The 26,885-nt window shown below is 24.3% G+C and overlaps 3 protein-coding genes across 7 annotated transcripts; 1 reads left to right on the top strand and 2 right to left on the bottom strand.

Annotated features, from left to right (window-relative positions):
• The first annotated feature begins 788 nt into the window (after positions 1 to 788).
• Positions 789 to 12,523, top strand: LOC126903036 (E3 ubiquitin-protein ligase listerin). Of its 2 annotated transcripts, XM_050680946.1 has the most exons (20): positions 789 to 958; positions 1,024 to 1,188; positions 1,259 to 1,525; positions 2,211 to 2,317; positions 2,396 to 2,576; positions 2,651 to 2,824; positions 2,880 to 3,073; positions 3,238 to 3,370; positions 4,778 to 5,452; positions 5,522 to 5,705; positions 5,761 to 6,503; positions 6,590 to 6,711; positions 6,795 to 6,939; positions 7,056 to 7,228; positions 10,214 to 10,735; positions 10,803 to 10,928; positions 10,997 to 11,137; positions 11,218 to 11,572; positions 11,944 to 12,303; positions 12,362 to 12,523. In XM_050680946.1, exons 1-20 carry the CDS (start codon positions 914 to 916, stop codon positions 12,419 to 12,421), a joined length of 4,872 nt encoding a protein of 1,623 aa, XP_050536903.1. In that variant the 5' UTR covers positions 789 to 913; the 3' UTR covers positions 12,422 to 12,523. The 2 variants fall into 2 exon arrangements, with proteins under 2 accessions (XP_050536903.1, XP_050536904.1); XM_050680947.1 differs by lacking the exons at positions 789 to 958; positions 1,024 to 1,188; positions 1,259 to 1,525 and adding an exon at positions 1,581 to 1,594 and having other exon boundaries at positions 2,401 to 2,576.
• Positions 3,690 to 26,885, bottom strand: LOC126903038 (leucine-rich repeat-containing protein 28-like). Of its 4 annotated transcripts, none has more exons than XR_007703407.1 (5): positions 6,255 to 6,368; positions 6,030 to 6,188; positions 5,091 to 5,228; positions 4,680 to 5,024; positions 3,691 to 4,599 (listed from the first exon to the last, which is right to left on the bottom strand). XR_007703407.1 is itself a non-coding variant. In XM_050680950.1 (5 exons), exons 1-5 carry the CDS (start codon positions 26,790 to 26,792, stop codon positions 25,364 to 25,366), a joined length of 1,062 nt encoding a protein of 353 aa, XP_050536907.1. In that variant the 5' UTR covers positions 26,793 to 26,885; the 3' UTR covers positions 25,293 to 25,363. The 4 variants fall into 4 exon arrangements, 1 of the variants encoding a protein (XP_050536907.1); XM_050680950.1 differs by lacking the exons at positions 3,691 to 4,599; positions 4,680 to 5,024; positions 5,091 to 5,228; positions 6,030 to 6,188; positions 6,255 to 6,368 and adding exons at positions 25,293 to 25,484; positions 25,597 to 25,905; positions 25,983 to 26,265; positions 26,339 to 26,552; positions 26,658 to 26,885; XR_007703406.1 differs by lacking the exons at positions 6,030 to 6,188; positions 6,255 to 6,368 and adding an exon at positions 26,658 to 26,775 and having other exon boundaries at positions 3,690 to 4,599.
• Positions 12,481 to 22,763, bottom strand: LOC126903037 (transcription factor SPT20 homolog). The gene is made up of 14 exons (XM_050680949.1): positions 22,443 to 22,763; positions 22,263 to 22,389; positions 21,262 to 21,375; positions 21,078 to 21,175; positions 20,827 to 21,020; positions 20,409 to 20,620; positions 16,793 to 16,912; positions 16,493 to 16,728; positions 16,315 to 16,434; positions 15,455 to 16,249; positions 14,243 to 14,310; positions 13,929 to 14,065; positions 13,676 to 13,717; positions 12,481 to 12,869 (listed from the first exon to the last, which is right to left on the bottom strand). The coding sequence occupies exons 1-14, from the start codon at positions 22,536 to 22,538 to the stop codon at positions 12,589 to 12,591; spliced, it is 2,640 nt and encodes an 879-aa protein (XP_050536906.1). The 5' UTR covers positions 22,539 to 22,763; the 3' UTR covers positions 12,481 to 12,588.

Genomic DNA, 26,885 nt, shown 5'->3' with positions numbered 1-26,885 from the left:
CGTATATTGAAATTTATAATAGAAAGGACAAAAAAAAATTATATTTAAGGTACCAATAAACAATTTTTTTTTTTGCTCATAACTTTTGTTAACACATATTTTAGATTTTTTTTTTTCAAAAAAATCCGTTATGTTTCGAATCCATTTTTATTAATAAAAATATTTCTTTTACAATCCGTGTGTACCTCTATGCAGTGAACACTTCAAAAATAGGTGATAATGTTAACGGGAAAATTGTGCGTGGCGTCAAACTTTGTTTCACAAGACAACTATATCGACTGACAGTTGATAAACCCATGTTATCATTAATAATAAAAAAATAACTTTTTCCAGTGATATTATTCATTATAACATTATAAAATTTACATGGCTCAGTCAACCTATGTCAAACCCAATCTGGTAAAAATCCGTTTTGATTTTTCTAAAATATTATTCTGCAGACGACTGTTTCGAAGACTAAATCGTATCATTTATTTAAATTATATCTATTTTGTGAATTTCTGATTATATGTAAAATTAATTTAAAAGATAGTAAAATAATAGGAATAAAAAAAAATGTTAAAGTAGTTTCAGATATACAATTACCACAGACTATATGAAATAATAGTATAGTTTTCAATTAGTATGTGTTATTTCTAATACTATTACCACAATCACGTTTATAATTGTATGTAAACTATCCTTTAAACCGTTTGTTTTGTCACTTCAAATTTTTGTTATCATTGTTTGTAATAATGATAAAGTTGTATCAAATTCTTTTATCATAATATGGTAGTAATTATTTGTTAAAATGTTATCAAATAAAATTGTGCATTGTACTGTATCTGTATTAATTACGAACAATTCAATATTAAAAAAAAAGTGCTATTTAATTTGAATATTATTATTGTGTTGTTCATATTTTTAATGAAAAATGGGTAAAAAACAAGTAGCTCAAAGGGTGAAGAACAATTATAAAGTAATAAATTTTACATTTAACTATCTTTTAATAATATTAATTATTTTTCATTAAATTATTTAAAGCCTTCAAGTAGTGCTAGAGCGCAGTTATTATTGAACTCAGCAGATTCTTCTACTCTAGACATACTTAAGTTTCCATTTTCTGAATTATTAGATTGCAATATCAGTCCTGATTTTCAAGTGGTATTAAAAAAAATGAACAAAAAAGATTCTACCACTAAACTTAAAGTATATCTATTCCAAAGTATTTTTTAGTACTCCACTATAATAAATTCTACAGTTTTTGTTTATCTTGTAGGCCTTGAAAGAATTTGCTGTCCTATGTGATACTAAAGATGAAGAAAGTATTAAAGAAGTATCTGCTCCATGGTTAAGTCATTATATAAATTTATGTAAAGACAATGAACCAAGAATAAGGGAAGGTGCTCAAAAAGCCTTAAAATCTTATTTGAGCCGTATTAATCGTAATGTAGCACCCTTTCTTAAAAAATTTTTTGCTTATTGGTTTGTTGCGCAGTTTGATACACACCCACCAACTGCATCTGTTGCAATATCTGTTTTTGAGGTATTTATTTTTACTTATGTTTATTATAGTATTATATTTGTCAATATTATAATANTATCTGTTTTTGAGGTATTTATTTTTACTTATGTTTATTATAGTAATAATTTTTACTAACAATTTTTTAACAACATGGATTAATTTATATATTTTTATTAGCAAGACTGATTAACTTAATTTCATTGAATTGGTTTGTTTTAATCATTAAGATTTTGTGTAGAAATTTGAACTACTGTTTGAATTACTGAGTGATACTGATATTATGATCCAAAAATTTATAAACAAATTGTATTAGTATAAATTTGTTGTCTATTATTTCTTTCAGTCTTATAATTCAAAAGTTTAAATTGTTATTTTTTTAATATTTATTACAAATAAAAATGAAGTAGATGTAAACAATTATGAAGAAATGTGTTGTAATGATTTCATATGCTTACAACAATAATATTAAACTATTAGTAGCTGTATAATTTCAAATATTCAAAATTGAGCAATTAACCTTAATAAAAAGGTTCTTATTTATGAAATTTCATACATAAAACTGTACCTTTTTGTTACAGTTCTTATATTAAATATTAATGTAAATTATAATTTAGATATTTTTTATTTTATATCAGTAGGATATAGAAATTATTATTATTATTATTATAAATATTAATTATTTATCTATAATTTTTCATAATTACAGAGTACATTTCCTTTAAATAAAAGATCTGAAGTAATAGTATTTTGTCAAAAAGAAATATATAATTATTTAGTTGAACATATAACAAATCCAGTTTTATTGAATTCAAAGTATATTTTATTTTTATTAATATGTTTTACATAGATTAAACTATATTAAATAATTAATACAATTATTTTACATTTAAGGGTAGACTCGGAAGAAATCAAAGAAATGCAAATAAGAACTGCCACGAGTTGTCTTTATGCAACATCAACATATTTAAATGCACTTCCTAAAGAACAAATTGAAAACATTGAATGTGATTTGAAATCTTCATTTCTTAGGAATTGCACTTTTTGGAAACTTAATAAACATCTTACTCCTAGTGTATGGTTCAAATAATCTAAAATTTACTATTTTTTTTAAAACATTTTTTATTTATAAAAAAAATTTTAAATTAGGTTCGGCAAGCTTGGTTTACATTGTTGTATTCAATACTTGATAAATTACAGTATTTTCTTCAAGATGAGTATAAAAAAGTTGCTTTTGCAGTTTTTGATAATGTTGATGAGGATAATGTAACAGTTTCATTAATGATTTGGAAAAATATTCAACTTATTTTTTCTAAGCCTGAAGTAATAATTGTTGAATGAAAATAATTAAATTTTCTATTTTAATATTTTCTTATAGTTAAATATTTATTGGATACGTTCAAATGCCGAAAAAATTTTTCTTCCTAAGTTATGGAAGGTTTTGTCCTGCTCTAAAGGATGCATATCTTCAGCCTATGCAAATATTTTAAATATGTGTAAAAATAATCCTTCAATAACTACCATACCCATGACAGAATTTTATTTGAAATGCATCACATCAATGATTTCAGGGTAAGATTGATTATTAGAAAGATAAAATCAATTACATTAGTGATGACATTAGCTCTTATTTTAACTTCAAATTAGATTATTCTTTCAATTAATAACTTATTAGTTAAATAAATAAACTAACATAAACATTATTTGATTTTTAATGAATATTATTGAACTTATAGGTTAGAAAAAATGTCTGCTAGATTTGATCGTACAAACTTTGTAGCTGGTGTTGAAACTCTTTTTGACTATGTAATACATTATTTAAGAAATAATTATCAAGAAAAATTATTTTGCGAATGTATTATAACTGAAGTAAGAGTTACACTTACATTAGTTTTGTAAGTTAGAAATTTCTATGAAAAAAGGAAATTTATGAAATCAGTAATAAAATTGATTACGAGATAAAAAATAGTTTTTTGATAATGTTTGGCATTAGTCAAAATTAGAATCAGAATATATGTGTGTCTAAAAAGTTTAAATTTAAAATTTAATCCGAACATTTTTTTGAAGTATCTATTAAATTATGTTATTGAAATAAATAAAATATGAAAAAATATTTATTTTTTACTAATAATACTTTTTGGATTAATATGTAAAAATTTACTTAAAATAGATTCTACTGACAAAATTAGGACTACTTATTAAGAATTAGCACCTATATTTTTTGAGAGTTATATTTAATTAGCTTATAAAATAAAAAATGATCAAATTTTAAAAATCCTTGATCCAACTTTTAGACCAGTATTTTGAAAGTTATTATCATTTTAAAATGTATACAAAAAATAGACTATTGGTGAAATATAAGTTGTGATTATTTTTAAGTTATTAACATTTTTATACCTATGGGATAATAGGCCAAGAAATGTTCAATGATGATATATAGGTGTTCGGTTTATCATAAACCACTTGATTACTTGCAAAATAGGTACGATAATGGAAAAAATTTTGATTTCTTTTAATTACATATATTTTTTGATTTATCAGCTAATAATTACTTTTTAAGTTATTATCAATTTAATGTAAAGACTGGTAGTAAAGACTAGGTGCTTCTATTTTTATCACTAGTCATTGTTCAGCCGTATTAGGGAAAAAATGAGAATAACGCTTAAAGTACTAGTTCAAAAGTTGTTATCGACCAGTAATTTTCTTAATTAGACTATTTTCAATCTTATAATTTAGTTAAATATGTGTTACCATTTAAAAAAATTAAGTTGATATTCCTTTAAGCTATAATATTATATTTATTTTGAGAGTAATCAAGTAGTCTGTGATAAACCAAACACCTTATATATTTAAAATTTATTCACAATTATTTTAAATCAAATTTAAATATAATTAAATAAAGAAAATAAAACTTAAATATAAATGTAGAACTTTTTCATAATTTTTCAAACATTTTTTTGAAGTTTCACCAAAAAATATTGGGACTTAAAACCCTATAGAGTCAAATTTCTAGTTTTGGTTACATAATACACAACAATTAATAAAAACTTCCATCTATTTAACTCTTAAATCTTCAAATGGTGTATTTTTAAGTTAACCTGAAAAAATATACAACTATAAAAATAAAACGATATAAGACTATTTATTAAAAGTATTATAATATTTGTATATTATTTACTTATTTCAAGAATAAAAGTAGCAGCTGTTCAAAATTGACTTAATATAATTATTATATATTTGTCTAATTTTTTGAAATAATAGCTTTTAATATTATAGGTCATAAATCTGATAAAATTTTGTCTTACTGGAAAGCTAGCCAAAGCTATGACACCCCCTGTCATATCCCATTTAACATTACTTCTTGAAGTTTTGATAATTGATGATGCATTAACAAATTTAAAGCAAATTATATGGAATAGTCTCAAGAATCTCTTAATTACTGACCTAGATAAAGAAATTATTTTAGAGAATATACAAAATCAACTTCATGTGCATTTCATTGTACTTAGCCATTTGAAAAGTCCTGAAATAAAAATAAAAAAGAATCTTAAAGTTACATTTGAAGAATCAACTAAAGATACATACCAACCTGCAAAATTGTGTCTAAATGATAGTTATTATGATGATCTTGTCGATTTTTTAAGCACTCATTTATATTTTTATTTTGAAAAATCATCTAATACTGAATTTGGATATTTGTATGCCAATCATATTTGTCAAGTGGTATCTGCATTCAAGAATTTTGGTGTTATACAAAAATTAACAAACACATTGGTTATATTAAATAATCCAATAGATTCACCATTCAAAATTTATGAATGGTTTGTAAAAAAATGGTTGGGCAGTGAATATATAACAACCTATAATTTGTTATCTTTAGTTATTGTATTATTAGAAAATATAAAAAATTATAATGAGCAAGCTGTTATTATAGATGATGTGACTATTAAGGTAAAATAATTTTATTTGAACATAAAGTTGTTAATAAGATATTTCATTATTATTACTTTTTTTTATTAGTTTGGTTCAAATGTTGTACTAGAAGAAATAATGAGATATATAAGTGATGGTCATTCATTACCTGAAGTGATTTGTAAATGGTTAGAAACAAAACCATTGCAAAATGAGTATAAAATATTTATAAGTAATGAAAATTTAGAGGAAAACAAAACAATTTTGTTTGTTAATTGTTTAAAAATTAAAGGTAATTTTTGTGACTTTAAATATTTTAATTTGTTTTAATTTTTTTCAAAATTTAGAAAATAGGATTTGTGTAATGTGGACAAAAATACTTATGGAAACAGTTTGCAAAAATCCTAGTCCATCTTTAATAATAATTTTGAGACAAATATTTGAAAAAAACTTAAATGATAAAAGTTTTATTGATTCACATTTAGAATTAATTTTTGATACATTTGAATGTTTGATTCAAACTTATTTTGAAAAATCTCTTGACTGTGAATCTAAAAGTCTACATGAATTAAACCAAACTTGGAAACTTTTATTGAACCATATATTGGATACTTACAATACAGAAGTAGTAAAGAGATGTTGTTCTGTTATATTAAACTATGTTAAAACTTCTGAAATCAATTTAGAACATGTAGAAAGTGCAGTTGACCAGTTTATTGATGAAGTATTATCTTGTACTAAATGTGAAGAAGTATCATTCAAACTATTTTTTGAGCTATTTAAGGATATGAAAATAAATAATTATGATAAAATAACAGATTGTTGTGAAATAGTATCTTACATTGATGGATCTTTTTTATATGTCGGAAGTAATAAAGAAACAACTTATATAAATGAAGAATGCTTTAGCAAAGTGTACTCTTTATACTCTCATACTTATGTTTCTTCAAAATTAATTATGAAATTTTTTGATGCTACTGAACATTTTTCCAATTTTGTAAATAATATTAATGAAGAATTAGTTCAAGTTATAACTAATATTATTTTTAATCTTAATGTTGTAATGGATATTATGAATTATTTCTCTAGTGTAAGTTTCATTTATTTAAATATTTCTTAATTAATTAAAAAAAAAAATTATATTTATGAATAATAAAACTAATAAATTATATTTAGCGGAAATACTGTTATCATCTGAAAAATAATATTGTTGAAGATACCAGAACTATTGTGGCTGATATAGTACAATCACAACCAAAACATATTGCTTTGAATGTTATTAACAAAATAATTGAAAAGTAAGCTTGTGCTTGCTAATTTGACATTTTTCTTATTCTTTAAATGAAGCTTTTCTACAATATAAATTAACATTTTTTTATAGAATCATTTCTGAAAGATTTTATTGGAGCAAACCTTTAGCATCTATTTTAGAAGTGCTATCATTGCCTCAAGATGAATTAATAAATATATATAAAACGGCATTGATACAGTATAGTGATTGCACAAATATGATTTATATTATACAAGTAATTAAATGAATTTTTTTAAATTCTCAATAAAATAATAATAGTTAATTGTTTGACTGGTAAAAGTGCTTATTTTTATTTTAGCATTATAATTTATTGTTATAAGTGTTTTACAGGTGTTTGTTTGTTTGTGTGGTATTAAAAATCTAGAGTTTGATCATCTTCCACTGTCATATACACGTTGTGTTTGGAATGTGCATTTCAAACATGCTGTTTTAAATGAAGAATTGATTTCACAATATGAAAAAGTATTAATGGCTGAAGAAAAAATATTGGCATATGATGTAGAGTGAGTATTGAACGATTTTTTGTAATCAGGATATAAATAAAGAAATAGGAGTTAATAATAGGAAATAATTATGTTAAAAAAATCCTTTTTGGGTATTATTTAGCTTCATATATTTTTCGATTTATCGATTATAATTTTTTTTGTATTTTTATATTTAGTTTTTTTAATTCATTATTTATAAAAATATAGTAAATATAATAGAGTAAAATGGGATAAAAGTTCAATAATTTTATTTAATATTTATGAACTAATGGTTGGTTAATATTAAAACTTAGATTATTTTTACATGTTATATTAGTCAATTTTATAAAATTATCATAGCTAAAATTGTATACATTATATAGATTATAAAAAATGTTCATACTTTTATTATATTTCTTTCTTTGACAAAACTATATTAAATTTAAAAGATTTTAGTTTTTTCAATATTAAGTATGGACATACATTTATTTCGCACAAAATTTTCGGCATGATTTTATAGAAACATTTTTGATTTGGAGTAAAAGTTCAAAGTAGTTTATAGAGCTTTTATAAAAGAACACTATTATTACTTATTTTAAAATAAATAAGGTTTATTTTTATGGGATGATTTTTAAATTTGGTAAACTTCGACATATTTTTAACTTTTTTCTTAAACACATAAATTTTTTAAAAATGATTTTGTTTTATATAAAAACTTTAAGTATTTCTCTTTTATTTAATATACATTTTTTGAAAATGTGACATTACACTTACCTATTAAAAGGATTCAAAATTTTGCAATTTTTGCATGAAAAGTTTAACTCAACATTTGTAAATGTTTCAAAAATACTCCAGAATTTAAAAATATGTTATATTAAAGCTATTTACTATAAGATAAAAAAAAATTGTCCTGTCATCTTGTCTTTTATGTGTAAATGGTCCCCAAATTTGTATAGTCAATTCAATATGTATGATTTCATCCTAAAATCTATGATCTAAATTTAAAAAATGACTTTTTGATAAAAACTTTTGACACACTATTTTAAAAATTAGTGTGGAGGTGAAGTATGGTTTATGTTTTTTTTATCATTACGCTTTACTCTGTTTTGCTATTTATATTTATATATGTTAATAACTTCTGAAGTACTATTTGGATTAGTACTTTTCTTAATTAGATCATTTTTTATTTTACTATCTAGTTAGATATGTATTTTGTCCTTAAAAAAATAATGTTAACATCCTTCTAAAGTATAATACATGAGTTAAAAAAAAAACCTAATAATTGTAAATGTATAAAATTAAATTTTTTTAATATTAATTTTTATTTTATAAGTATTTGAATGGCAAATTATCCTATATACAATAACTTTATAACTTTTTTATAATTTCTTGGTAAAATTACTATACTAAATTATTCAATATCAATTTCATACTAATTTTAATTATTATAGAAAGAATTTATGATTAAAGAAATAGGAGATCATGTAGCTTTTGGAATAATCCACCAATTTCTTAAAATTAAATATCATTTACAGATTTGCATCGAAGCGTTTCTAATGATAGTGATTTTAATCATTGTCAGATATCATCTATACAATCCCAACTATGACAATCAAAGTATAATAAATTCCTATGTTTGGTTTTTTTTACATTTAAGTTGAATTGGAAAGGGATCTTTTATGTTTTTTGCTCTGGAGCCAAATTTGTATACTTAAGCCACTGATTATATTTTTACAACATTATTATTAAATATCTTATTTGTATGATTAATTTAAGTTAATAAGTTTTGATAACATGGGTGTAATTGATTTAAAGATATTTTTGGGAGCAAATAATACTTCCAAATTGATTAATTGGCNAATATGACTCTATGCTATAACTTTTATTAATAAAAAAAGTTACCTCTAGGAATAATTTTAATTTCATTGTATGAAAGATTAAGCTGAGTTAATCTAATAAGTTTTGATAACATGGGTGTAATTGATTTAAAGATATTTTTGGGAGCAAATAATACTTCCAAATTGATTAATTGGCATAATTCATCTGGAAAAACTGAAAGATTGTTATTATCCAGGTATAAATGAGTTAGTTTATCCATGCAGTTTATCCATTTCGGCTATAACATAATAAGTAAAAAAAAGTAGTTTAAATGTGTATTTAAATAAAAATTAACTATGCATTTTTTACTCTAATTATTAAATCTTGAAAAAATTACACTTACTATTTCTTCAATATTGTTGTTTTTCATATAAAGTTGATAAATTTGATATTTATATTGAATAAAATCCGTTGGAAATTTGTTTAAATTCCTATCATTCCAATGAAATATATTTCCAATGTTGAAAGCAAACTCCATTGTTAATCATTAAAAAATATGTCTAAGAATTACTATAGCATATACATGCTAAAAAATATAAATAGAAATTGGCTGCAAATCAAAAATTATATATATATATATATATAGGTCACTAGATTAATACTTACTCGTAATATATATATGTATATATATATTGTTTAAAATTTTAATTATATTTACTAAAAAATTTTGTTAAAAAAATTATACGTTTTATAACTTAAAACATTTATTAAATATTATTTACTTTTACTCTTTATTAACTCATTTAACAAAAATAAGTTTGGTTGATCTTTTATAATGTGTATTTTTTATATAAAAATGTTTTCAACATAGATAGTTTCACATAATGTCATTGACATATATTATAGATTGTGATTAACTAATATTTGGGGAAGAACAATTTTATTTTAAATTACCAAATAAAATTGTATACAGTGTTAGCTACTGGTTATATTTTTACAATATTATTATTAAACATCTTATTTGTATGATTAATTTAAATTTTTTTAAAACATCAATTAGATTTAACAATATAATAATGCACAAATAATTAATTGTGTATAATTAATAATACTTTGTGATAAAAATTATTTTGATGAAACATATTTTTAGAATTTTTATTTTGCTAAATTTTTAAATCTGTTATAGTAATTTTTTTAATTTTTCAGATTTTTTACTGACAATAAAAAATTATTAGAAGCGTTAAGACATGTTGAATGCTTAAACATTATTTATGAACGCTCTAGTTCATTTATAAAATTAAAGTATAGTAAATTAGTATTTAATCATTTAAATACTTGGATCCAGGTGTTGACTTCAGTAGATATTAGTAGTGTTTCATTTTTACCAGTTGGAATACTAATTACTATTGTGGGATCATTATATTCTAATGTTATGAAGTTTTATAATCAAGAGTTCTATAAAGATGTCGATCAAAATAATGATACTGTTATAAAATTTAAATCAGATACAAACATATTACATGAAAATCTGATAAAAATTTGGATTAATTTATCTGGGAAATATGAAGATGACATAACTCATCAATTGGTTTTAGAAACATTGAGTAGTGTAATAGAACATGTAGAATTTGATAATATTGATGAAAAAAATTTATTTAGTCTATGTTCAGATCTCATTTGTTCAGACTGTTATTACATAGAAGTAACTGCATATAAGATTTTAGAAAAGTGAATTTTTTATTAATAATTTAAAATAAAATAATTATATATATATATATATTGTGTATACTTTTAGGATATGTGAGTATCATAAAGTAAGTGTTGACAGTGAGGATGACTCTGATCAAATACCATTTGTACTAAGTGTACTCCCTCTTAAACGGCTCCAAGATCTTGTTACTTGTACATTAAATGATATAAAGTATTTATATTATATACAATTACTTAATATATATGAAAACAATAATTTTCATTCAGCAATAATTTTAGATTTGGAAGTACGTATGAACCTCAACCTTTTACAGAAAATTTTAAAAACACTAGGGTATACTTATTACTATGGAATGTGATATTCAAGTTATGCTCAAAACTTGAATCCCAAGAACGTTATAAATATACTTCCCATTTAAAGTAAATTAATAATTTTTTTTTCTTTATTGAATGATTAGTTTTTAATTTTCAATGTTATTTGTTAATTATTGTTGTTTTAGTGATAAAAATGCAATTTCTTGTTTAACTGAAAACTTGTTGAAGCTCATGCCACAATCAATTATTAAAACATATGCTAACAATGATGTAAATCCAATAATCAAAGGATTATTTAACACTCCACCTTCTTTTTCCTCCAAGGATTATTGGGATAACAAGAAACTTTGGCATTTAGTATGTTGGACTTATTATAGTTTACTTCATACATTACCAGCAGTAGTTCGTAAATGGTGGGTTGATAGTGAACACAAAGTGTCAACTTTAGTTGATAAACTTACGACTAAATATGTATCACAAAGTTTAATTTTGCAAGAATTCCAAGATATAAAGCAAGCAAAAAAGATTGATAACATTGTGGTAAGTACTATTTGATAATTTTTTCAGGAGGAAATAAGTCTCATGATTGAGGCGTTTTAAAGCCAAGCTAATTAACTTTATTTTTTTAATCTAACCATGTTATTATTGCTATTATTAAAAAAAGTAGAGTTAATCAGCTTTGCTTCTGTGTAAGTCAAATTTTGAATTTGTTATATCTTATAAGAACACTATACTAAATTTCTTGTAATTTGGTTAAATTTTTAAGTATATCTACCCCAAAAATGTAAATAATATATTTAGTAGGAGTTCAGTAAATGAAGTCTGTATAAAACATTTATCTTAATGTTGAAAAAATTTGCTATTGGATTAGTTGTTTGGTGGATATTAAAAGTATCAAATCTCTTTTTAAGGTAACATTATATGAAAATCGAGGCATTCTTGTTGTATCATACATAATTGAAGAAACAGCAGTTGATATAACAATTCAAATGGCTAGTAATCATCCTTTAGGTTTAATTAGAGTAAGCAGTGATAAAAGCATGATAAATATGTCACAATGGAAAGTATGGCTAAAACAGTTAGCTTTATTTTTTTCTCATCAAAATGGTTCAATTATTGATGGCATCTCATTGTGGCAACTTAATATCACTAAAAAATTTGATGGTGTGGAAGAATGTTATATATGTTATTCAATACTACACAACTCAAACTATCAATTACCTAAATCAGCTTGTCGTACATGTCACAAAAAGTTCCATAGTTCATGCTTAGTAAGTATGGCATTAAACAAATATTTTTATCTATACTAATTTTTGTTTTAATTTTTAGTATAAATGGTTTGTGACCAGTAACAAATCTACGTGTCCTATATGTCGAAATCTTTTTTGAATTATGTTTTGTTTATACAAATGCATATTAATAAAAATATAAAAAAAAGTGCATACATGTATGAAACAATATTTTTATTTTATTAAAATATTTTTCATGATACTTGTATTATGTATAAAAATACCTAAAAAAATAGTCTTTCCAACTATGTTTTAAAAATAATAATATTAATCAACATAATGTAAAGTGCCTTCTTTTGGAGGAGGTGTTCCCGCAATATTTTCTTGTGGAGAATTATTTTGCTGAATCCAATATGAAGGAATTTGTTGTTGAGATTGATAAGTAATAGTACCTTGTGATGGTTGCTGCTGCTGTATCTCAGCTGATTGAGTTGGTGTGAAGGTTTGATTTCTCATAGAATCAGGAAGAACAGTATATGTTACTGATGATGAACGATTAGACTCTGAAATTGGAGTATTTGATCGTTGATCTGGTTCAAATCCTCGTCCTAAAAATTGGAGGATAAGTTGAAAAAATCTCATCAATTGAAAAAAAATGAGCTATAGTTTAAAATGTGATTATTTGTAATTAATAAATTAGAGACAAATATAATTAACTGGGTGGTGCCGATTTCTATCGTCAAATAGAGTAGCTATTTCACCTACAAAAATGATAGGAAGGTAAGTAGTTGATGTTTTCTGTGACAATTAAAAATTTAATATATTATTAAATGTGCAAGTCTTTAAAAATCTGAACATTTAATTATCTCTTTATGTATAAAAACATTACATTAAGAAAAACAATTAATATGTAACAGAATTTGGTTTCAACCAAACGTTTAATATTTATATAAGTGTTGAGTATAAAAAACAGTTTCAGGTGTCTTAAGTATGTATTTTTTGCATTCAACACAAATAATTTTATTGCATAACAAAGAAGCAAAATTTATTTTAAAAAAGGCATATCGTGGATAACTTAATTCCTTTATGATGTAAAGCACTGAAATTTTTATTAAGTACTCTTAGATAAAGAGAAGGAATACATTGAAAATAAAATAAAAACAAATTTGGGACCTCAAAGTTTACAAAAGTGCTAAAATAACAAATTTTTTTAATAAATGCATGACTATTATACAAAATATTATCTTTGAAATTTTTAGATAAGATCATAACAGGAGTAAAATTATTTCAATATTGTGAGTATAATATTTTTACAAATAGTCTTAAATGTGGAAAAATTAGAACTATTAAAATATTTTTATATCATACTACACTATGTATTTTTAATAAAATATTATAAAAGAAATAAATATACCTTTCAAACTAGTGTTCGAGCAATCTTTTGAGCGCATATCACCTATAAAATTAATAACTATTTAATTATTATTCCAAAAATAAATTAAATCTTTATATATTAATAAACATTAAAATTAATTAGACCTACAAAGAAAAATCAGTTTAAAATAATTATATTGATATGCTAAAAAAAAATTATAATTAGTAATCTTTTATCATCAGCGGAAAAAGAAAATTACACAATTCAATATAAATAGTTTTTAATATTTAACCTGAAATATTTGAAGCATTTAATGTAGGTTGTTGTTGAAAATTTGTTTGTGGAGTACGCCTTCCAGTATTTGAAGTTTGAACCATACCATTAATGGTTATATGACGTACTTGGTTATCATCAATATTCTCATTGTTACTGTAGAGAATTAGTAAAATTTGTTAAAAATTGTATATTAAATAAAAAATAAAATGAAACTGTTTAGTTTTCCTGGAAAATATTAACTACTTAAGCAATTATGAAAATATTCTGTTAGTAATCAAAAATGTCAATTTCTCAATTAATTAAAAATAAATTAGTATTTTTTATACTTGCCCAGTAATTGGAGATGGTCCAGTTCTTATGATTTTTGTTCCAGACATCCCTCCGCCTTCTGATACTATCTATAAAAACAAACACCTAATTTAATTTTATTAGATAATTTATCAAAAATTCATTTTTATAACTAATAAGACTTTATTAATAAATATTAGAGATTGACAATGACTATCAAACATAGATAACGGCAGTTTCTTATAAAACTTCAATACTATTATTCTATTGAAGTATACTTAGTTCTTATAATATTTTCAATTTATTTCTAGTGAGATATAAAATTAATGGAACAATAGATAATAAAGCAATAAAAAATGAAAGAAATTTATAAATTTTTCGTTTTTTTGGAATTTTGTAATATGTCACTGAATAAATAAGCGTACTAACTTAATAATAGAAACTACATAACAATCTAAAAATAAAAATTGTATAGATATATTTAAGAGATAAAAGAATATTAGTCATTACTTATCAGCTGACTATGTAATAGTGGTTGATTTATTGTTGACTAGTAAATATCATTTAAAATAACAATTTAAAAAAAAATTTCAATAAATAGAAAATGATACAACTATGAAAATGACTGGTCAATATCAACTTTTAAACCAATAGTTAAGAAGTTATAAATTGTTATACATGGGTAGGAGGGCAGCAGAGAAATGCATGATAAAATTAATGTAAAATATACTTTGTTTACAGTCTACTTTAAAAAATGTTGAAAACTTCCTAAATAATAGCTCAAAAGTTCTTATTGATCAGTCATTTTTTTAGATGGATCAATTTGTATGAAATTTACATACAAAAGATTGTATGAAAACTATTTAAATATGTTTGTCATTAAAAAAAAAAAAAAGTTGGTACCTTTATCCTTTAAGGGATAAGGTATAGACCTAAAATATATTTAATTACTCAAACATAAGAAAAAAATAATACTAAATAAAATAAAAATTATTATTATTACTCTAAGAGAAATTTAATGGTCAACAAATATATATCAAAAATGATAACAATTTTTGCTCGGAAATTGTAATTATATACAAGATACTTATACATATTTAGATAATTTTGAAACACAAGATAGTTAAAATTTAAAACAACATTTGTGTTTTCTCAAACCACACCAAATTTATTATAACATTAAAAAAAATTAAATTTATTTTATTGTATTTTAAGGTTTTCAATTTTTAGTTATTAATAATAATCTAATCTTACCATTTCATAAGATCTCTTAACAGGTTGATATTGAAACTGATTACTTTGTTGATAATAATGAACAGATTGCTGTTGTCCTTGTTGAATCATGATTGGTTGGTGAGAAGTTTCTTCTTGTTTGTAAATAACTTGCTGTTTATCCGAAATTTGAGTTTGAATTATTTGATGGTGTGGTTTGGGTGGTTGTTGTTGTTGTGGAAGTGCCATTGTAACAATACCATTTCCTTGAGTTTGCAAAATTTGATGAGAAATGGGTAATGACATTATTTGATTCCCATTTTGTGTTGGTGTCTGTTGGGTAAAAGCTTTACTTTGTTGTTGGATTAAAAGTTGTTGAGTTTGTGCATGGTTAGTCTGTGTTTGCAGTAAACCCGGCAAATTTTGTATAATTTGTGGTTGTATATTTTGAAATTGGTTTAACTGAGGCATCATCATTTGTATTTGAGCAGGTTGACCAGGTGTTTGCTGTACTATTAATTGTCCATTTGGAATATTAGCGGGAATAAGTTGACCTGATTGAGTTTGTTGGAGGTGAATAGTTTGTAGTGTAGGCTGTTGAATTTCAGGAGTTGGTTGTTGATATTGAACTATCATTACCTGACCAGGTTGGCTAGCTGGTTGTTGGTACTGTGCAACTTGACTACCCAAAATGTAAGTTGTACCAATTAAACCTGTATTTGTAGGTTGATTTAATTGTGTCACTTGACTAACATTTGGAGTTTGAGTCATTTGAAATGCATTTGATTGTACTTGAGGTTGATAAGCAATAATCTGACCATTTGATGTTTGGATATACTAAAAAATTAAAAAAGAGAAAACATTTTAACAAAAATTTATAATAAAAAATAATTTGTATTTACTTGAATGGGAAGAGTGGCTTGAGTCATAAAAGCTTGTGTATGGGGTATAACACCATTAGCTAATGATGTTGGAGTAGTATGAGTAACAGATGGATTATGTTGAACATTTTCCAAACTTTTCTATAAATAGTTAAACACAAATAAAATACGAATAGTTAAAATTAAAGAAGAATCATACAGTCTGTTGTTGTTGATGAATCTGATGTTGTTGAATTGTTGAGTAACTAACTGGGGTAATAGACAAAGGAATTTGTTGTTGTTGTGGATTAACTACTTGTGCTTGAATTTGAGAAATAATTGATGCCTGAGGCTGTGCTATTGAGGCAATATGTGTTGGACCTTGAGGATTTTGTGTTGATTGATGTTGCTGATGATTTCCCAAAACAGGAGATGGTACAGCCATTATTTGAGGAACTATGTACAATTTTTATTAAATTAGTAATTAGATTCAAAATGAAAATATAATACAATAAATTACCCCCTTGCTGAGTAAATAAAGGCATCTGAACATTAGAAACAGAAGTCTGAACCATTTGTGAGTTATCTTGTAGTGGCATCATGTTTGGTTGAGCAGCTACTTGTATAGTCTGATATTGTGCTATTTACAGTGTTGGGTAAATTACTTTTTTTTGGTAATCAAATTAAACTATAAATTACTTAATAGAATAGGAATTAAATTACTTAAAAATTGCCCAATATTATATATGTAAGTAACAAAATTACATTACTTATATGATAAAAAGTAATTTTTTTACAATGGAAGTTACTTTTTTTCATGTAAATGCCACATATGAAATTTATTTGAATTATATCACTTAAATCCATAGATGTTTTATGGGGAAAGAGTAATAGGGGCAAGTTCCATAAAAATATTAATACTTTTTTTTTATATAAGATGTGCTTAGTTTAGAAATATATTTTTATATTAATCAATGTTGTTTCTTTTGTATATACAAATTATTTTATCCCTACATCACAGATAAAGAAAGTTTTATCTTATCTGTGCCTACACTTTAACTAGATCTCAATGTCAATATAATTGTTACAAATATAATAATTTTATACAAAAGTCTACAAGATATTACTAATAACAATTCCATCAATGAACAAAATTGTGAAAGAGTGACTGACAGACAATATGACAGAACCGGGGTTACATTAGGAAACCAATATATTGGTTACTTTGCTGATGTCTATATATCAGCTTTATTAATGTATGACTATTCCCATACAATAATTATTTGATATTGATACAGTTATCAATGACAAATCATATATACTGTGTTATGTGCAGTGTATACAAAATTTGTTTATAGTTTTAGTTGTTAAAGAGAAGGGTAAGAATTGCCCATGCACTCAAAAACCTGTAGCTCCATTGTGCACATCTTCTATCGAATTACATTAACTTGGTTTCTTCACATAAATACTTTAACCAAAATGTTAATACTATAATTGAATACTGAAGACTATATATATATATATATATAAGTATTTCTTTGCATTTTAGATTTTTGATATTATCTTTTTCAAAAAAAGATTTTCCCAAACATTTAGATCTTAATGTAGCCAGGGTATTATATTCATACATAATGTGAAATGAATCTTTCTCTTCTGTTCTACACTTCCTACTTAGTGGTGATTCTGTCAATCCCCCGCGTAGAGATTTTTAAACAAATGGTAATATCCTATTAGAAATCAAGTCAGAGTACTTATTTGATATATAATCATGTTATTAAGATTTCTCAGTAGTAGACCATAAGTCTTGATAAAATTTTTTGATTGTATGGTTATCACAAGGTAACTCCATATTTTCCTGTAGAAGTTTTTGAGGAATTGCTTTGTAAGTTGTACCACGGGTTTTGATCCAACATAGGTGTTTTCTGCACCTCTCTTCTAGAAAGTCTGATTTTGTGTTACCACACCGCTGTGTCCTGGTATCCACGCTAGTATAGCTTCATTGAACTTAGTTAGTAATTTTCAAGTTTTCCCGCATTCAAGGGCTGTACAGCCTTGAAGTAACCGAATTATTACCAAATGCCTTTAGAGCAGCTTGGATAGTTATATTTCTTTTCTTGATTACTAGCAGGTTCCGAGCAGTGACTAGTATTTATCGAGGCCCATAAAATATTAATTTTGTAGGGGGTATTATTTTGGAGAATAGATTTCATACAATCTGAGGTATATTCCAGTTAACCCTAAACTATCTCTTTTATGTTCTATGGTATTGCTATCCATAGCCCACATACCTAAGTTGTGAAGTTTTAGTGCTATAGCTTTAACTTCTAGAATCTAGATGTAAAAGAGGTAATCCAATTAGTGCTACTGTTGGTATATTTCTTGTCACTCCACTAATAGCTATAGCAGCCAATCTTTGAAAGTGTTTAAGTTCTTTCCTGGTTGTAATAAGTGTTATTCTAGTTCACCAAACCAAAGCACTACATAAAACCATAGATTTAATCACTAATGTATTTTGTAGAGTTGTCCTCAAAAATCGAATGTATTTTTTTTTTTTACGCTACCCCTATATTTTTTTTTAATGGTAAAAAATGAGCTGTGCAAAATTTTGGACTTATTCGTTTAGGTTAACCCGTGCCCCCCGGGCCAATTAAATTGAGTCGAAGAGTCAAATTTAATAGAAATAACTGATCTATGTCTGATAACTTTTTTTTTGCTAACTTAGAATTATAAAAGTAAAACTTAAGTAAAGGAAATTTTATAAGAAATTCAAAAATAATAACTTCAATGTTGTTTTCTTAATAAATAACCCACAAAAATACTACATACAGTAAAAAACATGTAAAAGTCTTAATAATACGTTATAACTGATTTTGTTGATTTTTATTTATTTATTTTCATTTTATTCTTTGGAAAACGCATATTCGTTTAAAAAAAGATTCTAAAAGTTTAATTTTTTATGTCAAGTACGATAATTATATTAGATTGATTATTTTATACGCAGTTAATTAATGATTAATTACAAACCTAACAAAATTTATTGTATTATTATATGTGATATAATAATACATACCATATGAACATATTATTTAATATATAACAATAAACAGGTAAAATATGATTAAACATGTTCACAAATTGTCTGTTGCATTTATACCACACAAATTATGTCAGTTGTCGAAAATAACTCAAATATACTTATCTTTAATAATAGTATAATTGGTACTATCTTAAAGTAATTCAGTAAACTAAAATTGATATATTGATACGACAAATTGTAATAATTCTAAGTTAGCAAAAAAAAAGTTATCAGACATAGATCAGTTATTTCTATTAAATTTTACTCTTCGACTTAATTTAATAGGCCCGGGGGCACGGGTTAATCTAAACGGATCAGTCCAAAATTTTGCACAGCTCATTTTTTACCATTAAAAAAAAATATAGGGTTAGCGTAAAAAAAAAAAAAAAAAAAGACATTCGATTTTTGAGGGCCATCCTAGTGTTTAGTCAATACATAACTCTTGGTTTAAGGCTCAAGATATTTCTCAGAATTTTGTTGCATGTTCTTAACGTACCCATAACATTTTTGACTCTTATCTCAACATGTGATTTCCATCTTAGCTTACTGTCTAGGAAAATACCTACGTATTTCACCTCTGATTTAAAGCCAATTTCTTATCCATTCAGACTAAATGTGGAAATTTCTGTTCTTCTCCTGGTAAACATTACTACTTCTGCTTTGTTTGGATTAACAGCTAGGCTATACTTACTACACCACATGTCTATAGTGTTCATTCTCTACTACATAGCAAGGGAGATAGAATCTCTCCTTGTGGGTATCATTGCTAAACACTATTGATCTACTTTGGTTTAAGATCAATGTTTAAAATAAAAAATTATTACGGTAGTGTAATTTTATATTTTTCATTTTTTGAAAGTAATACCTTCAACTAAATTAGATTGAGATTCTGTTAACATGTATTCTTTTATCAAAACTACTTTATAAGTAGTTAGTTATACTGTCATTAAATTTTATTATTTTTATAAATTTTGTAATTAAATTTAAATTATTACCCAATGCTGATTATATATATATAAATTATTATTAAAATTTAAGTATTTTATAAGAGTTTAATTACTAGGATTTAACTGCTGCATTTGTCCATTATTTGTTTGTAAACTCTGTTGAATAATAGGTTGCTGAATATGAACAGTTGGGTTCTGATGATTAACATTAGATGACGATGCAACATGATTAGAACCATAAGTAGCACTATATTCATTTTGAATAGTTTCTATTAAATTAAAAGCTAATTGTCTTCCATTTTGTAATACTTCATTTTTGGCATGTCTATAATAAAAAAAAAACTATTTAATTGCAATTATTATTAAAGTACAGAATTAAATGTATATTTTGCAAAATACGCTATTAAAAAAAAAAAAAATTGACTTTGTAGATAAACAAATAATCATTAAATAGATATAGAAAATAAAGTTCAATAGAAAATAAAATTAAATTTTGACCTTAACTAAGAATACATAATTGAAAAAAAGTACTCTACGCATAGATGTAATGGTTCTACTGATTCTTGTCCATTTGCTTCTATAAATCCTGAACCTCTGCCTCTCATTGTCACTACAGCTCCAGTTTCATTCATAATATAATGGAGATTTGCACCATTCACACCAAGAATTTTATTTCTAAGATCAAAGGCAGGTGGTGCATGATCTAATCCAATTAATACTTTTTCCTAATAAACAATTCTTTTAGTAAACTTATAATTAAAAATGATAACATAAAATATTACTATTCCAGCTCCATTGATCAAAGGACCAGATGTTAGATTAGGATGTTTTGACATATCTTTGTCACGTTGAATTAATGATTGTATTTTTTGTATAGCAACTAAAATATTAAATTATTAAATATTTTCTTTTAATATTATTTAACTTATTTTAGAGTAAATTTTAAACTTTTATAAGATATCTTACGATCTAAATTTTGTTTTTTTGGACCTTTTATCAATAAATGTAATGACCGCTCAGATGATGCTTGGTTTTTTTCCTTTGGTGTCAAATAGCGACCTCTGGTCACAATTATAGTACCTGAATGACAATAATAAAATTATGGAATAAAAGAAAAAAAATTATTAAAAAATTAAGAAAGTCTTAAAAATAACAATATATTTAAAGATTAAAGTTAATTTTAAAATTAACAATGATGAAAAAGAATTTCTGTATTTCATAGAAGGTAATTATGAATTATCCACCAAAATTTTAGATGATAATGACAAAATTCTAGAAACTTACAAAATTCACTAAACATTATTTCCCTGAAAATTACATAAATCTAATTAAATATTTTGAAAAAATCGTAAATAGTAGAAATTATTGATGAATTGCAATTAAATAATTAGAATTAATATAAACAAAATTTCAAATGTTAAAAATTATTTCTTAATTTATTATTGATAAAAAATTTTCATATTGTTTTTTTTTAATTTTACATATAGTTATAACTGACTAAAACTTAAGAATCGTGTATAGGTTCATTAGCATACTATAANAATTTTACATATAGTTATAACTGACTAAAACTTAAGAATCGTGTATAGGTTCATTAGCATACTATAATTATAAACAAAAAATGTATTTAATAAATAGACCTTACAATAATATGAATTTATAAATTTTGTTTAATACATTTTGAAGGATTTCAAGTTAGTGTAACTTTGTCATAGGATTATATAGTAGTGTAAAAAATTGTTCACTTTAGGGAGGATTAATCCTAGTTAATCCTCCTCAAAACTATTATATCGATTTAACACATTATTATGTTATCAAGTCAATTAATAAAAATTTATTCTGGTTGATGGTGTTTTTGGAATAACTTAACAATATTTATAAAAGCTTATAATATATTCTGCATTCTACTTATAAACTATTAAAAATAATTTACTTTAAAAATATTTTAAGTCAATATATTTATATACCAGAAAATTCTTCTATATCATTCTGAATGGACTTGCTAGTAAGTAATATTCTATCTGTATCAGCTAAGTCATTTATCTCAAATTGAGTTTTCAGTTGTGGTGATTGTTGTTGAGGTGATCCCTGAGCCTAATTAAAATAATTATTGAAACTTTTATCTTATGAATAAAAAAATTATTTACTTCAGACTGATCACTCATCCGTTTTGCAAGAGCTGTTTCTACTCGACTAGCCATTTCTACGGCTAATTTAAGATTGTTATTTGGTATGGACATCATTTTGACAGTTATGTCTATTGTAAATTCACATTTCAAATTTTGAAAATTAATAAAACATAGTTAACTCAGTATTACATTAATTATTTTTTAATGTATGCTGTGATTACTTTAGAGAAGTACTTTGAATTAAGACATAAAACGTATATATCAAAAATTTCAATTCCAATTTTAATAATACGAACTTAAATAATGAATTACTGACGCTTAACATTTTTAAAATACTAAGATAACAAAAGAACAGTAATGAGTTCAGAGTAATCTGGGGGAAATATAAACAACCAACCAACCCTTATGAAATCAAACAGTGTGGCCATTTAAAAAAACTTTTTTCCTTGTACATAATACATTACATTATAAACAATTGCACAATAAGGATTTAAATATGAAGGAAGTTTTCATTTCTATCTATTCTATAATAGACATATAGTCTGTGGTTTTAATTAAAATGTTTTTTTATTCGTCAGTTTTAGGAATTACTCTTAAAAATGCGATTAAAAGATCTAAAATACATCTNTTATTCGTCAGTTTTAGGAATTACTCTTAAAAATGCGATTAAAAGATCTAAAATGTTAAATTACTAGGAATTTTTATTTATTTTGAATAATTACTTCTTATTAAAATGGAATTTTTAGGAGGCGTAATTAAGAGAGTGATGAGGGGTCAAATCTTCCCTAAGACCTATAATCATAGATGTTCTCAGATATTTAGGTTAGAAACACTAACATTTTTTATTAGCCTAAAATCTATCAATCAATATAATAATAGTTCACTCTTTAATACTAAGTAGGTTCTAGTTTTTTCTATTGAGTTACAATTGCTACTGGTCCTATTAAATAAACTATATCAGACAAGGGCAGTAAAAGCACCCATTGCCACCCCTATATGCACGTCTATTCATATACACATGTGTATAATTATTTAACGACTCATGAGGAGAGATTAATTTTAATATATTTGGACAGGAGGAGAAGTTACCCCAGGAATTCACTAACATACCCCGATATTTCTTAATTAAAACTTTTGAGTTTTTTACCCTAAAATTCTAAGTAAATTCAAAAATTAAAATACTAATGTAAAGTTTATTATATGTATTTCAAAAGAAAATAAATTTCCAAAACATTTTTTTGTGTAACTAAATAACAATTAATTAATATGTAAAATTATTTGCAATTATAACTGTTATAATTTTAATATGTTTTAGATAAATATGAGTACAAATGTAATAACTCATTTAAGTTTCACCGTGTTACTTGGCTCGCTAACATACCAAGGTATTTCCTATTGCATAAAAACAAAAACATAATCTATATTTGTTATTATTATTTAGACAATTTTCGGAGTAAAAAAATTCTAGTTTTGTTCCTTTTATACATTATTATTGAATAGATATTTTAATAACATCGCCTGTATATGAGCATATATAGAAAAACATTCAATAAAAAAACTTAGGGGTGATAAAATTATTGATTTCAAGGTGACCTGTAAAGGTGAAACCACTTTCCCTTTAATCCTGTATCGCATAATAGACTTAAATTTCATTATACAACAGTAAATAATCATTTTAAGAACATTTAAAATAATTATTTCTATAATATCACAAATTGATTTTGTAATATAACCAAAGTTAGCAATAAATTTACTAGTACAAAATGGAATAAATTCATTCGTTCCATTATAAAATAATCCTTTATAAAGTTTAGCTTAAAATAACTTTGGATGCTAAGCACCTCTTGGCATCCTTATTCACACAAAACAATTTTGGAGTTTTTTTAATTAAAACTTAAACTATGTTTAATAGTCACAGGTCGAATTGTCTTTTTGAATTTAGATCAACTATACCGTACCGTTGAATTAAATATATTATTCTGAACATTAATACATTTTAATTAAAAAATATCAAAAGTTGAAGTAAAAATATTAGGTTTCTTGGTTTAAATTCTTACAAATTTAGATTAGTTTGAATCCAAGTTTAATTACAAACAATATTTTCAAAATGAAAAGTCAGAAGTCACACTATGATATAAACTAGTATTAATTTAACCCCACAATGTAATTAGTTTAATTATATTGACAATATCTTGCAATATGATTAAATCAACACTCCACTAGTTCCACTTCACTAGTTGAAAATTTACGTGCATGAATACAACCACATTTGGTGTTAAAATAACTATACATTTATTTATGGATATAATATCCATTGATATCGCTTAACGATGTACATTTTTTATTATCTTCTTCCATCCAAAAATATATTCTATCTACAATACATAAGCATAGGAGTCAAAAGTAAGCACCATTGATATCGGAGTCATACTTTTAAGTCTTAAGAAGTGAAGAATGAACTTAAAAATATTTAGCCTAACACAATCATTTTTTTTGAAAGACAGAAAATGTGATTATGAAGAATTATTAGTTAGATGTATTTTTTAATATGGAATCTCTCAAGTAAATTTAAAAATTTTAAATTCATTTTCGTTTTAATGGAATATATAATTTAAACATAAAGGAGATGTCTATTTTAAAGATTTAACTCTATTTTTCTGTTTTCCACACAATCCATGAGTTCCAAGGAGGTGCTGCAGATCCCTAGTATCCCTCTTGAGGCCCGCTCTTGAATCTGACCATCCACCCGGGAGTCTTATACATAATATTAAGACTTTCCTAGTAACACATATTTATGTGGTTGTACCTGAGTATTGAGTCCTAAGTTACCACACGCTGTCAAAAGCCATACACAGAAATAAACAAATATATTTAAAAAATTGTTTTAATCGATTGTTTAACATTTGAATAACTAATGTAGTATTTTTAAAACATTTAAATTATTTAATACAATACTTTAACTCTCGGAAAGAAATTCCGTTATTGATCTCAAATAGCTGAGTATAAATTTTATGACAAACTTTAGAACAGAAAAAAAGTGCTTCAAGATGAATTTTTGACCTTAAAATAAAATAATAATTAATAAATAAATATTTAACTAGATAAAAATGTATTATTTGTATTAATATATTTATCTTGTAATCTTAAATAAATATACTTTTAAGAAACTTACCCGTCGTTAGATAAACATATATAAAAATAATTAAATAAAGGTCTTGAGCATTGCATACATAATGCTGCAGGACCGGAAGTAATTTGCCTATTCAACGATATTGGAATATCATTTTTTTGAAATGACACTTTCCATACATAAACCATCCTAAGGGCGAATTCTTTTAGTGTAGGACAATAAGCATCTCCTTCAACATGTAAAACTTGTTTTATTTTAGGTGAGATAACTATGTCATGACTTTTACATGTTAACATGATATTTGGTAATATTTCTGTAAGTGGATGTTTAAGAAAGCCACAACAATTTGCCCTAATATAATTTCAATATTATCTTAACTGCATTTATTTTAAAATTTTCTTATGAATTAAAAATACATTTTTACTTACTGAGTATTCATTATCATATAACTTAAATATGGGTTATGGTCCACATTTATTTTTGCTTCTTTTCTGAAGACTAGTGCAGGTAAATACAATAGTTTATTATGATGAAGTGAAATATACTCTATATTTTTTAAACGAGTTAAATTATCCGGTACACACTTTAAATTATTATTATTAAGAATAATTTCACCATAATATAATTCATCTGGGTAAAATATCTCAGGTAATCTTTCAATCATATTATGTGATAAATCCAATAACCACAATGACGACATATTAAAAATTTCTGTTAAATATTTTTTAATTGTAGGTAAGTAATATGACTCTATGCTATAACTTTTATTAATAAAAAAAGTTACCTCTAGGAATAATTTTAATTTCATTGTATGAAAGATTAAGCTGAGTTAATCTAATAAGTTTTGATAACATGGGTGTAATTGATTTAAAGATATTTTTGGGAGCAAATAATACTTCCAAATTGATTAATTGGCATAATTCATCTGGAAAAACTGAAAGATTGTTATTATCCAGGTATAAATGAGTTAGTTTATCCATGCAGTTTATCCATTTCGGCTATAACATAATAAGTAAAAAAAAGTAGTTTAAATGTGTATTTAAATAAAAATTAACTATGCATTTTTTACTCTAATTATTAAATCTTGAAAAAATTACACTTACTATTTCTTCAATATTGTTGTTTTTCATATAAAGTTGATAAATTTGATATTTATATTGAATAAAATCCGTTGGAAATTTGTTTAAATTCCTATCATTCCAATGAAATATATTTCCAATGTTGAAAGCAAACTCCATTGTTAATCATTAAAAAATATGTCTAAGAATTACTATAGCATATACATGCTAAAAAATATAAATAGAAATTGGCTGCAAATCAAAAATTATATA

This window comes from Daktulosphaira vitifoliae, unplaced genomic scaffold, assembly GCF_025091365.1.
Source record: "Daktulosphaira vitifoliae isolate Bord-2020 unplaced genomic scaffold, ASM2509136v1 Scaffold_3, whole genome shotgun sequence".
Lineage (NCBI taxonomy): Eukaryota > Metazoa > Arthropoda > Insecta > Hemiptera > Phylloxeridae > Daktulosphaira > Daktulosphaira vitifoliae.
Note: the sequence above shows the minus strand (reverse complement) of the source record. Positions and strands in the feature narration are given on the sequence as shown.